Below are 13,841 nucleotides of genomic sequence, written 5' to 3'. Positions count from 1 at the left end.
GTTTTTTAATCGTACAGCATTGCAACATTACTTACTTTTTAATTTACCATGGCAACCAGCAGTGTTGGGGGTAACGCATTACAAGTAACGCAAGTTACGTAATATTATTTTTTCCAAGTAACTAGTAAAGTAACGCATTACTTTTTAATTGACAAGAAAATATCTGAGTTACTTTTTTCAAATACGTAATGCTAGTTACTTTTTTATTGATTAAAAGCTCTGCTTTCCCCATGTTGAGAGAAATCGGGAGCAAGATGTTAGTTCTAGAATAATTATAAACATGCATTAATTCATCTCACTCACAAAAAACAGATTCAGTATTCCTTAAGATTAATAAAAACAGTGAAACTCAGAATATGACGCAAACCTGCAATAATATAATACAAACCATACAACCATACTAATAAGCAAAAATTACTCAAGATAATCTAACATTTGTTTTTCTTTTTTATTGCTGAAGAGTTGATATTTTTCTTCTGTGTTCTACTGTACAGACGTCAACTTACTTTTTTCAAAGCCTGAGGCTTTTGGTGTGAAAAGGCTTTTACATTTGCCAAAAATAGAACTTTTTATATTGAAAACAAACAAGCCCTACCCATTTTTTTTTTTTTTAAAAAAGGAACACAAAAGTAAAGTAACGCATTACTTTCCATAAAAAGTAACTAATTAGTTACTTTTTTAGAGAGTAACTCAATATTGTAATGCATTACTTTTAAAAGTATCTTTCCCCAACACTAGTAACCAGTTTCCATAAACATACCATAATGACTATAGTTCCTGTAAAATTAACCATTTAACCAAACTAATATAAAAGCTCATGTAAAGAGTGTAAGAAGCTTTCAAAATCTTTTTGTCATTTTTTTTTTTTTTTTTTTTTTTTAAGGGTTAAAGAATTAAACATTACGCTTTTGTATTGGCTTTCGTTCTGAAAATGGTTTTGGGAAGCCACTGGTTTCAAAACATTTTAACCACCACCACGGTGTAATTAAAATACATATTCTTTAACTCTCTTGGCTTTTATTTTCTGTTTTCATGAGATGCTAAAATTAATCAGAACAAGCATTTGATGCTCACATTTTACGATCTGATATATTAAAATGCATTTTTGCTTCACTTTTGCTAACAAAAACACAATTATGCAGCCCTTTTTTTATTTTAAGCATATTTGGAATTAATGCAAAGGACAAAATAAGTAATTGCTTTAAACACATGTTGCAATTTTTCCACTGCTGTAGTGCAAGTTCAGTCGTCAGGTTAACATTCCGATATAAACGTCTTTTTCGCCATGACTACAGCCTGTTATTGAATATACCGGTGCATATTTTGACGTAAATATTTAGTTATGCATGGTTGTGTAATAAATGAATATAAATTTCATACATGCACATTGATGCCATATCATATATCTCGGACACGTACTTCCGGTGATAGCGGAAGTACCGCCGCACGTCCATTAAAAGCAAAATTAATGGCTTTTGTATAAATACTGTCAAATATAGAAGAACCGCGGACAAATGAAGAGTTCGCACTGACAAATGATGCTTAACATCGAACAAAGAGGCAGCGAGCACCGTACGTGAGCGGACATTGGAGTTGTTTCTCCCGAATGAAGGTACATGATGCTTTTTTTCGGGCTCTTTGTGTTGATGCAGATCATCGGACTGACGGGCTCTGTGTCAAAACCGAGACAGCTGTCTGCAGGGAAAACATTTCTGGATATATTTATGCGCACTTACAAACGCGACTGTGATGGGCAGAATCGCGGTGAATGTCTTGCGCTCGCTCGGGTTTCAGACAGACTCGTATTGTTTTGGAGATAAACACAGACATCAAAGCGTTAGGTGTCATAAAACTGATGAGAACAGAGCTAATGTAGTAAACAATGGCTGTGGGCGGTGATCTAGTGTAGTTTTTGCTGATAGGGGTGTGTCTTCAGCTTATTCCACTAATAATAAACTAATAATAAAAGTACTGTGCTAATTCCGTGTTTTTGTTTTGTTTTTTGAACATGTGCCACGGCGATACCACGGTGTTTTCGAAAATGGTTTGGAACACCGTGTAAATGTTGTGGTAAATTAATATGTGAAGAATTCAGTACAATGCATGTATCAAAATACCATCACTATACCATAATGTCACAGTAACGTTACTTTGTTGTAAAGGACTAGACCATCTGATACAAGTATAGTTATATATATATAATATTATCAGTCAACAATTTAAGATTAAAGTAAAAAATTCACTTGAAAATGTAACATAAAAATCATAGAATTTGATATGTCACTCTTTTGATTTAATGTTGCCATTAAATGGAAATTCACCCTATATATTTTCATATTTCATTTGTTAAAAGATATAAGATAGCATAATAATATCGTAACTGGATAATCCGATGAAACTAAGCTTCTCCGGTCATTTAGTCGGCCTAAATTTATGTCCTTTCTTATATCTGACTACAAGTGATCTGCCTTCATCCAGTCAACAATCACAAGCATAAGCCCTTTATGAAGTAGTTGTTTAATTATTGAAACATTTGTTTATTAAATCAGAATATTTTAAAATGGATGCTTATAAATTTGAGGCTTTTTCCTGGCCTAAATTATTTATTTAAAAATATAAACTGGGTTGCAGATGCCATTTTAATGTTTTACGTAAGTTTATCCTATGCAAAAACCGTTTGTATTGAAAAATTAATTTTATTAGACTATACTATAATGTCACGGTACTTTGTTGTAAAGGAGTAGCCGATCACTGAGAAGTAATCTAATGGATAAAATAATGTTGGTATACACAAGTGTTCACCTATGAAAATGCTTTTAGTTAGCAGTTTTAATTAAAAAAAATAAAATAAAAAAATAATAATAATAATAATATGACAACTAATATTATAAGCCTAATAATTCATAATTCAATTTAAAAAAGTTAAATTATTTTTAATTTAAAAAGATACATTGTCTTTATTTGAAAACTAATCACCAATTATTCTAACAATTTAAGATTAAAATGAAAATTTGAATTTAAAATTCAACATAAATACACTACTAGTCAAAAGTTTTTGAACAGTTAAGATTTTTAATGTTTTTAATTCACTTCTGCCCACCAAGCCTGCATTTATTTGATCCAAAATACAGCAAAATTAGTTATATATTTACTATTTAAAATAACTGCTTTTTATTTGAATATATTTTAAAATGTAATTTATTCTTGTGATCAAAGCTGAATTTTCAGCATCATTACTCCAGTCTTCAGTGTCACATGATCCTTCAGAAATCATTATAATATGCTGATTTGCTGTTCAAGAAACATATTATCATCAATATTTAAAATATTATGAGTAATTTCTTTTCAGGATTTTTTGATGAACAGAAAGATCCAAAGATCAGCATTTATCTGAAATAAGAAGCATGTGTAACATCATACACTATACCATTCAAAAGCTTGGAAAGCTTTGGAAAGAAATTATAGAAATTATTACTTTTATTTAGCGAGGATGCTTTAAATTGATCAAAAGTCATTTATAATGCTGATTTATATTTCAAATAAATGCTGTTCCTCTGAACTTTCTATTCATCAAAGAAACCTGAAAAAATTCTACTCCGCTGTTTAATAATAAATAATAATAATTTAATAATTTAATAATAATAAATGTTTTTTGAGCAGCAAATCAGAATGTTAGAATGATTTCTGAAAGATCATGTGACTGGAGTAATGATGCTAAAAATTCAGCTTTGAAATCACAGGAATAAATTACATTTTAAATATTTTAAAATAGTAAAAATATTTCAAAATTGTACTGTTTTTGTTGCAATTTGGATCAAATAAATGCAGGCTTGGTGGGCAGAAGAGACTTCTTTCAAAAACATTAAAAATCTTCTGTTCAAAAACTTCTAACTGGTAGTGTACTTACTTAATATCCCACCCGTGTGCTTAAAAGTCATCATCAAAATTAGAAATAAACTCTTTCTTCTACATCTAAATGCATCTTGATGTTATTGTGAACATTATGAAAGTAGAATTGATTTCAGCTGCCATTTAATGAAATGCAAAAAGCATTTGTATTAAAAAATGAATGATTAATCAATTTGATCATTTTGTCATACCATAAAATCACAATACTTTATTGTAACAGAGTAGCGGATCACACTGAGAAAATATATCAATCTACTGGAAGATATAATGTTGATATGCATAAGTGTTCACCTGTGAAAATGCTGTTTTCACTTTTTTATTTTAGAACATTACTTTTTTTAAATGTGACAATTAAAAAAAAAAAAAAAACTGAAAAGTTGAATTGAAAATGTGACAAACACTTTTTATATTAAAATTTTATATGTCACTAATCTAAATGCATCTTAATGATCTTATTGTGAATATTTTTGCAAGTGTAATTGGTTGTAACTGCCAAGTTTATCATGTTTTGTATTGAAAAACCAATGAATTTTATCATCTCAGGGGAGGAGGCTCAACATGGAGGACTGCTTGCACACTTCCTCTGACAACCTGGCTAAGCTGGTGAAATGGGCCCACAGTCACGGCACGATCTGCACCTTGATCCCGAACCTCAAACACATGCTGAACGAGGGCTCTCACGGATCCCTGACGGCCCTGTGGGGCTGCAGCGCAGGTCACGCCTACCACTGGCCCCTCAACACCACCTGCAAAAAGGCAAACAAGGAACGCAACCAAGAAAGCCGAAGCATCAACACGGAGAGCATGATTCAGGCGGTCGCCGTCATGCAGAACACCTCAGAGCGCTTCCTCAGCGGTGGCGGGAAAAACAAGAGCGATTCCGGCCAGGGCGATTCCAGTCAGATTCACGACTCGTGCGACATTTCCAACTGCAGCGAACCCTCGGAGATGGACGACAATGGCGAGGAATACAACAGCCACCTGTACGACATCGTCTGCGAGTCCTCGGCTACCGACGAAGACGGCGACTCTGAATTCAACCACACTTCGAACATCACGCACAGGAAAAGATCTGGAAAAGGCCCGGGAAATGAGGACAGCACTGACCCGGCGTTGAAGAAAATCAAACAAGAGAGAGGCGAAGACTACTACAGTGTTGCCAATCCTCAGATGCCAAGCAGCTCGGACGGTAACCGCTCTACTGGAGGCGTTACGCAGTCGCCCAAGCCGAACCTTCAAAACAGACCGTCATCCAGGTCTTCGATGTCCCAGAAGCCTTCCTCTGTAGACGGGGACTCTATGACAGTGTCCTCGTCTCCGTTAGACAACTCCCCTTCGTCTATGATCAAACCATTGCGTGCGCCTTTCCACGCTACCCAGAATAAAATGCACATGAACTCGAACCCAGCATGCAGTCAGAGTATGGCCACCTTGCCCCATGCGGGAAGGATTGACGCTATGGGGGTGCTTCACAGGGACGAGTATCCCAGGTCTTCTTTGTCTTACGGAGAGGCTTCCATGGGTGTAAACCCTGAAATGGATCTTCTAGCAGCGCAAGCACTTAATACAGAAGCTCGAACGGACAACACAGGTAAAGACCCTTGTCTGCACGAAAAATCATGGAGTTTGTGATTGGGAATGTTGTTAAAATTTCTGAATGTCATTGCATTAGATAACACATTATCATAAGCAAATGACACCTGCGAACAAATCCTGCGCAAGATTTTCTCAGAATGTCTTATAACAAATTGATCATTTTTAGTAGTAGCTTGTTGCTGAGGTAGTTACATGATGCTCAGGCCCATGTCATCCAAGATGTTCATGTCTTTCTTTCTTCAGTTGAAAAGAAATTATGGTTTTTGTGGAAAACATTCCAAGATTTTTCTCCATATAGTGGACTTCAATGGGGATCAGCAAGTTGAAGGTCCAAATCGCAGTTTCAGTGCAGCTTCAAAAGGCTCTATGCTGAGGAAAAAGGGTCTTATCTACTGAAACAATCCATTATTTTCTACAAAAGAAAATCGTTTTAACCAAAAATGCTAGTTAGTTGTTCCTTTGTGTACTTAGGTTAAAAAAGGAAGGTCTTATTTTCTCCTCCAACTTCAAAATCTTCCAACATCGTTGTTTTATCTTTTTTTTTTTTTGTAAAGGGCGCTTGACCTTTGCACGTTTGCTTTGTAAACACTGGGTCGGGACTTCTGCCTACATCACGCGTGACCTTTCCAAGGTGATTACATGATGCAAGATAGTGCAATAGTGCAAGATGTGCATTTGTGGTGTATTTGTTTTAGAAAATGGGTGATCATTTTGCTAGATAAGACCCTTATTCCTCAGCTGGGATTGTGTAGAGCTCTTTGAAGCTGCATTGACACTGCAGTTTGGACCTTCAACCTGCTGATCCCCATTGAAGTCCACTATATGGAAAAAAATCCTGGAATGTTTTCCTCAAAAACCTTAATTTCTTTCTTTCTGAAACAAGAAGTAAAAGTCCTCCTCTGTAGACGGAGACTCCATGATGGTGTCCTCGTCTCTGTTGGACAACTCCCCTTCGTCTATGATCAAACCCTTGCGTGCGCCTTTTTTCACGTTACCCAGAATAAAATGCATGTGAACTTGAATCCAGCATGCAGTCAGAGTATGGCCACCTTGCCCCATGCGGGAAGGACTGAAGCTATGGGGGTGCTATGTTTTCCTCAAAAACTTAAATTTCTTTCTTTCTGAAGGAAGAAAGACATGAACATATTGGATGACATGGGGTGAGTAAATTATTAGAAACAAATGCACTTCATGCATACAGTCACTTCAATACACCTCTTCTTTAAAGGCATGTTCATTTCTGAAATAAAATTTCTTTTCATATAGATAGAAGCATATGAAAGGGACCTAAAGTCATGAATGTCAGTGTAGTACAACTGTCCTAGTATCGTAATTTGAAAAAATAATATTGAAAACGAATAGTTTGGCATAATTCTTTTCTAAATCTTTTATTATTTCTTGGAAAAAAACATCTTGAACATACTGAAACATACTGAAATAGTTTGGCATAATATTTTATTATTTCTTAGAAAATCTTAATAAAGCTGCTACGCTTAATATTTGAAAAACATTTCTCCATAAAGTCTAAGTTTGGCATTACCAATAAAACTGTGTTATTGTAGTATTGTTTATAATAATAATAATAATAATTATTATTATTATTATAGTATGTATTAATATTATTATCATTATTATAGTATGTATTAATATTTGGATTCATTTAGCTCTTGTTTTTATAAATTCATTTAAAAAAATATCTTTTTATTTTTTTTTTTAGTAATTTGAATTTATTTTTTTAGTAATTTTAGTTTTTTTTTTTTTTTTTTTTTTTTAATTTAGTAAGTTTTTAGTAATAATTAGTTACCTTTAGTAACTTTTTTTAGTAACTTTAGTAAATTTTTTAGTAAAATTTTTTTTTATTTAAGTTCTAATTCTTTTTTTAAGTTTATTTTTTTTAAGTTGTATATTTTTAGAAAATAATACTGCAACAAAGTCATATGGTATTAATAAAATAATGTTTAAGACAGTCATTTATGTATTTAATAAAGAAGAAATATTTAGTACTTATTATTTTTTTTAAGTTCTAATTCTTTTTTTAAGTTTTTCTTTTTTTTAATATATTTTTATAAAATAATACTGCAACAAAGTCATATGGTATTTGAAAATAATGTTTAAGACATTCATTTATGTATTTAAAAAAGCAGAGATATTTAATGACTGGTGTAACCAAGTAAAAAGTAAAAACAATAATGTTTTTGTTTTTATTGTCTTACTTTTTATTTTATTAATGTTGTTTTAAAATAATGTTTAAGACATGATAATGTTTAAAACACATTTATGTATATATATATATATATATGAGAGAGAGAGAGAGTATAAATATCTCTAACTCAAAAAATATTTTAAAAAACAGGAATACACAGAGTACATTTCTAAGAACTTGAAAATGTTCTGAAGGAAAGGATTTTCTTCTTTATCTTGGACTTCTTTATTATATTTATCAGACTCCTACCTGTTGTTTTATTAAAATCTCATTTTTTTATATTTTACTTGCAAGGCATGCTTGTGCAATATGTCTAACATAAATGACAGTTGGATTGATATTTTGTTATTTAATGCAATGATATACGATACTTGTTGGAGTGAATTCATATTATTCTTAGAGTCTGTTGAGCCTTTGTTTGCCTGAAATGAACATAAAATCTTTTAATGATCTTAGAGTGTACATGAAGGTGCTATAAATAATATTGAAAATGAAATTCCAATGTTGTGCAATCATTCAGAGCTTCAGAGGCAAAGCTGGAGCCTCGTGAAATGCACGTTCAGTTTCCTTTGAACATTGCTGAATGCAAATTGAATGCTTCTGCATAATTATTTAATCATGCGAGGCACTTTTGTGCCTAACAGCAATCACACGCTGAATGAAAATCAAATCATTTTAACTGGAAACATCTTAAATAGCCTGAAATAAATAGGCTGAAAAAGCCAAAAATCCATACTTACAATGTACTTACATAGAAATAGCAAACAAACACAGAAGGTTGGTATATTGTGCATGTGTTTGTGTGAGTGCTGTGAGCGAGTCGTGGGTGGAGTGCTGCCTCATATTGGTCTTCTTAATTACATTTATGACGTCGTCTCAGTCAAGGCCGTAAATTAGATTTATCACACCGCAGAAGTGTAACCCAACACTACACAATGGAAATGAAGCAGACTGGGTGTTGCTTAAACCTCAGATATGATTCAAGCCAGGCAAAAAAAGAAGAATGCTGCATTCAAGCAATGATTTAAGATGGGAATAAACATTTGCTGCTGCCTACATACATTCTTTAAAGAAATAGTTCACCCAAAAATGAAAATTTGCTAAAGATGTACACACTCTCTGGCTGACAACGATGTAGATGTGTCATTGGAACAGACTTGGAGAATTGTAGCATTACATCACTTGCTCACCATTGGATCCTCTACAGTGAATGGGTGCCGTCAGAATGAGAGACCAAACAGCTGATAAAAACATCACAGTAATCCACAAGTTTTCCACACCACTCCAGTCCATCAATTAACATCTCGTGAAGCCAAAAGCTGTTCGTTTGTAAGAAACAAACCCATAATTAAGACACTTTAACTTCAAACCATACCTAAAATATAAGTCCTCTATCCTTAACATTGCTTTCTTCAGTGAAAAAGTCATCTCGTCTGAATCAGGAGAGAAATATGCACAGATCAAGCATTGTTTACAAGTGAAAAGAGTCTGAAACTGTTCTAAACAAATATGTTGGGGAATTATGATGTGAGAGACAACAGGAGATGGACGTTTTCACTGGAGGAAGTGCTATTATGGATTATGAACTCGCATTTTAGCCAGAAGCAATTGTTTAAAATTAAAACGCCTTGATGGATTTGTTTCTTTTGGCTTTACGAGCTGTTAATTGATAGACTGGAGTGGTGTGGATTACTTGTGGATTATTGTAATGTTTAGCTGTTTGGATTCTGACGGCACCCATTCACTAAAGAGGATCCGTTGGTGAGCAAGTGATGAAATGCTACATTTCTCCAAATCTGTTCCCATGAAGAAACATCTTGGATGGCCTGAGGGTGAGTACATTTTAAAGGGGTCATTTGATGTGATTTAATGTTTTTCTTTGTCTTTGGAGTGTTAGAAGCTGTTCGTGCACATTTAAGCTCTGTAAAGTAGATTATAGTCTCAAACCCAAAGAGATATTCTTTATAAAAGTTAAGACTTATCCATACCTTCCTAAAATGTCTAGGTCATGATAGGGCTGGGCGATATGGCCAAAGAATTATCATGATATTTTTTTTTTCTTAGCAGTCGATATTGATAATTATCACAATAAATGTCAAATTTGTATTTCTTTCAAGTTTAAAGGCAGATTTTATCAAATTAAAATATTCTTTATGGTCAGAACATGACAAACACTTGTAACTTACACGTGTTTTTTTAATTCTTCACACTTTTTCCAGTCATTTTCCTTAACAAGATAAATATCTTGATGGAAAAAAAAATAATAATTTCTTAGTTTTGCATGCTTTAATGAGTAATATTGTTTCAAATCAAGAAACAGGTTTGTGTTACCTGATAATATTAATAATAATAATAAAAATAATAATAATAAACCTTTTTTGTCTCTTAGAAATACACATTTGATAGTATCTTGAGTTAGGATGCAGATGTAGATTTATGTTTATTATCAAAATCAGTAATATCTGTAAAAATTGTAGCAACCTCATTTTTATATGGTGAAATTTAATTATTTTGACTGTTTGAGTTTTTTATTTTTTAATTAACCATTGCTCTTCCAGTAAGCAATGTAATTATGAGTTCGAGTTTAATTCCCATCTCGAGGTCCCCCTCTCTGCACCCCACGATTTCCTGTCAGTTCTCCACTATCCTGTCTCATTAAAGGCATGAAATAAATATATATTTTTAAAAAATTCCTCATTTATAACGGGTTTTATTGTTTTTGTCTCGTTGCGCTGGGACACGGCATCGCAACATGGTAAGGGGGCGTAACATTTCCATCACATGCTTGAGGTATTCGGCCAATCACAACGCACTGGATATCTGGCTAATCAGAGCACACCGCACTTTTCAGAACAATGTGGAATGTGGAAAATAATGTCTTTTTTGAACCCCAAACCGTGTAAACACATTGCATTACACCAAATACACAAAATAATGTTGTTTTTAGCAACATCATATGACCCCTTTAAAAAGATGTCATTTTTGGGTGAACTATCACTTTAACAAGGAAAGAGAATGACTGCATTGTAGATAATACAACTTTATGTAAATGTGGATGCAGCATGTTAGTGCTGCTTATGGATTTTTGCTGCTTGTTTAGTTTAGTTAAATGAAATAAACACAATTCTTAAACATTTTATCACAGTCTGCACATCTGTTTAAACATTTACATCAGGACTAGACTAATCATGTTCATTGGCCGTAACTGGATATATGGAAATCTAGACTGACATTAGAAACTGATTTAGGCCTTTTTTTTTGTAATATCACACATCAATGTAAAGAAAAAAAAATGTATATATATGTATGTGTGTGTGTGTATATATATATATATATATATATATAAATATAAACTAGATCAACTTATTTCAGAACAACTAGAGCTAATTATTCAATTTTTTTTTTTTTTTTTTTATTTCATAATAACAATGCAATGCAAAAGATGCCCTAATTTTAAAGGAGAATAAAATTTCCCTGCTAATTTACTTACCCCCATGTCATCCAACATGTTCATGTCTTTCTATCCTTAGTTGAAAAGAAATTAAGGTTTTTAAGAAAACATTCAAGGATTTTTCTCCATATTGTGGACAAAATTGTAGTTTCAGTGCAGCTTCAAAGAACTTTACATGATCCTAGCTGAGGAATAAGCTGATGAATAAGGGTCTTATCTAGTGAAACGATTGGTCAAAAAAACAAAAACAAATGTTTGTCTTGCACTAGCTCTGCGTCTACGAAAGGTCACATGTGGTTAGTTCTTCGTCTGTGTTCTCCAATTTAAAAAAGGTAGAGTAGGCCGAAAAACTCCATCTCATTTTCTCCTCCAACTTCAAAATTGTCTGACATTGTTGTTTTACATTTTGTACAGGGTGGTTAACTTTCTTTGCACATTCGTTTTGTAAACACTGAGTCGGTACTAGGACTGGGCAAAAAAAATAGATTTTGTTTTTTTTAAATGACGTCGCAAATCAATCTTTTCCGTTATTTATTTCGTCATACATTTAAAACAAGATATGATAAATGCGAATCTTATCATTGCTCTTATCCACTAGATTTCAACCTCTTATTTACCTTGTGCAAATACAACAGAAAACCTGTCATTAATTCAGTGCTTATGGCTGAGATACTGTTGACAAGAACCAAGAACAAAGCAATATGTGTGATTTGCAATGCTCAGGTGAAATTCTGTAGTAATACTACAAATCGCACATCACGCGTAAAAAAGGCAATGAATGACGGGTGGCGCGAAGCACTGTTTTGTTTAATAAACACATACTAAAGTGTGGATGACGTTCGCGGTGTTTTTATCTTCTTCCGTCTCTTTATTTGACAATGTGAACACACAATATCATCTCCAGCTGCCTTTAGAGTCACTTCATTATCAGTTTACCATTTAATTTGAGAAAACTGCAGTAAAACCACATATACAGCAGCTGCAAGTTCTTCACGACAACCTGTCAAAATAAAAGTTTAGTTTACCGTTAAGAAATGGTGTTAGAAATATTACTATTAAGTAGTCTTAAGACTTAATGTAACAACAATGCTACTACTGTTACTACTAATATTGTTAATATTAATAAATCTTTATAAATGAGTAATCATTTGTTTTCTTTTTATTTTTTACAGTAAACCATTGTTGTACAGCACTTTGTTTGCAAAAATTAAAAGGGTTTCATTCTCATTTGATCAGGCTAAATTAAATTTATATTTTATGCGTTCATCTGATTGCCGGAAAAATTAAGATTTAAAATAATTATTGTTTAAAAAAAGGACGCTATATACAAAAACCCCCAAAAAGAATATGTTTAAAAAAACAGGCCTGTGGCTCTTAATTTCTTTTTATTTATTCACCATTTGTAAACTGATGTTAATTGTTCATTTTTTAGAAATATCAATAGCATTTGTATTAAAACTATATTCACTAAATATAATCAAATAATTGAGAATTAAACTGAATCGATAGCTTGCGAATCTAAATCGAATCGAATCGGGACATCTGAATCAACACCCAGCCCTAGTCGTTATACTTCCGCCTATGTCATGAGTGCGTGATTACGTAATCCGAGCTAGTGTAAGTCGAGCATTTGTGGTTAAAAAGGATATATTTTTTTATTATTATTTTTTTTTTTATAAAATGGCCGATCATTTCTCTAAATAAGACCCTTGTTCCTCAGCTGGGATTGTGTGGAGCCCTTTAAAGCTGCATTTAAACTACATTTTGGAAGTTCAAACTCACAGGCACCATTTAAGTCCATTATATGGAGAGAAATCCTAAAATGTTTTCTTCAAAAAACAAAAAGACATGAACATCTTGACATGGGGGTGAGTAAATTAACAAAAAAACTGTGAACTAATCCTTTAATACCTGTAAGTTGATTGAACATTATTATTTTGGGGCCAAAACAGGTGAAACAAAAATAAATCGAGTGCAGATGTGACCTATTTGCGATGTGATATCTGTTTTTCATTACGATATTTCTGCTAACACTTGCGACAAGAGAGGGCCAGGTAAAAAAAAATGTCAAACAAGTATCTTTTACATTGTGGTTCAATGTTTACAATTTTTTTTTACAAATTCTAGAATGTGCTTGATTATGATTCTTTTTATATGGTAAAATTCTATTTTCTGGGAAGTGAGTTTCTGTCTCTACATGGCATCACACAGGCAGTTATTTAGTCTTGGTAAGCTAGTTAATGAGATGGCGTCCTCTCCCATTCTGCAATAAGGCATTAAGCTGTTTTCCCAAGAGACTCTGGGGATATTTGACATTTCAGTCAAGATGGAAATGGATGAGACTCTATTTGCTTTAACTCCAAATAAACCGAACCAAAATAACAGGTGAGTTTTCTCACTTTCTCTCTTTATTGAGAGGAAAATGGATGTCAGTAGAACTAATGTTGTTAAAGTGTCATGTGATTATGTGTTTTGTCATAAGCATGCATTAAAATGCTTAATAGATAATATTAATGGATCTTTATTGCGGACAAACTATAATTTTATTCTGTTTACAGGTTCACACGAGAAGATGGATTACGCTGTGATTTTGAAAGCCCTCCATGGTTAGTTTTTTTTGTGCAAGAACTTGTTGAGCTCTAAAAATAATATTACAGTTTTATATTAATTGGTACATCTCAC

The 13,841-nt window shown here is 33.0% G+C and overlaps 1 protein-coding gene across 4 annotated transcripts in view; it reads left to right on the top strand.

The window, feature by feature from the left end:
* Positions 1–118: 118 nt before the first annotated feature.
* LOC127171833 (uncharacterized protein KIAA1958) overlaps positions 119–13,841 on the top strand; it is a 29,061-nt gene continuing 15,338 nt past the window's right edge. For 3 of the 4 annotated variants that reach the window (XM_051120742.1, XM_051120739.1, XM_051120741.1), the window contains exons 1-2: positions 119–1,612; positions 4,453–5,500. In XM_051120742.1, coding sequence (XP_050976699.1) covers positions 1,607–1,612; positions 4,453–5,500 — 1,054 coding nt within the window. In that variant the 5' untranslated portion in view covers positions 119–1,606. Of the gene's footprint in view, positions 1,613–4,452; positions 5,501–13,717; positions 13,766–13,841 lie in introns of all 4 variants that reach the window. The other variant, XM_051120740.1, reaches the window with a different exon arrangement.

This window comes from Labeo rohita, chromosome 10, assembly GCF_022985175.1.
Source record: "Labeo rohita strain BAU-BD-2019 chromosome 10, IGBB_LRoh.1.0, whole genome shotgun sequence".
Classification (NCBI taxonomy): Eukaryota; Metazoa; Chordata; class Actinopteri; order Cypriniformes; family Cyprinidae; genus Labeo; species Labeo rohita.
This window is presented reverse-complemented; position numbering and strand designations above follow the sequence as displayed.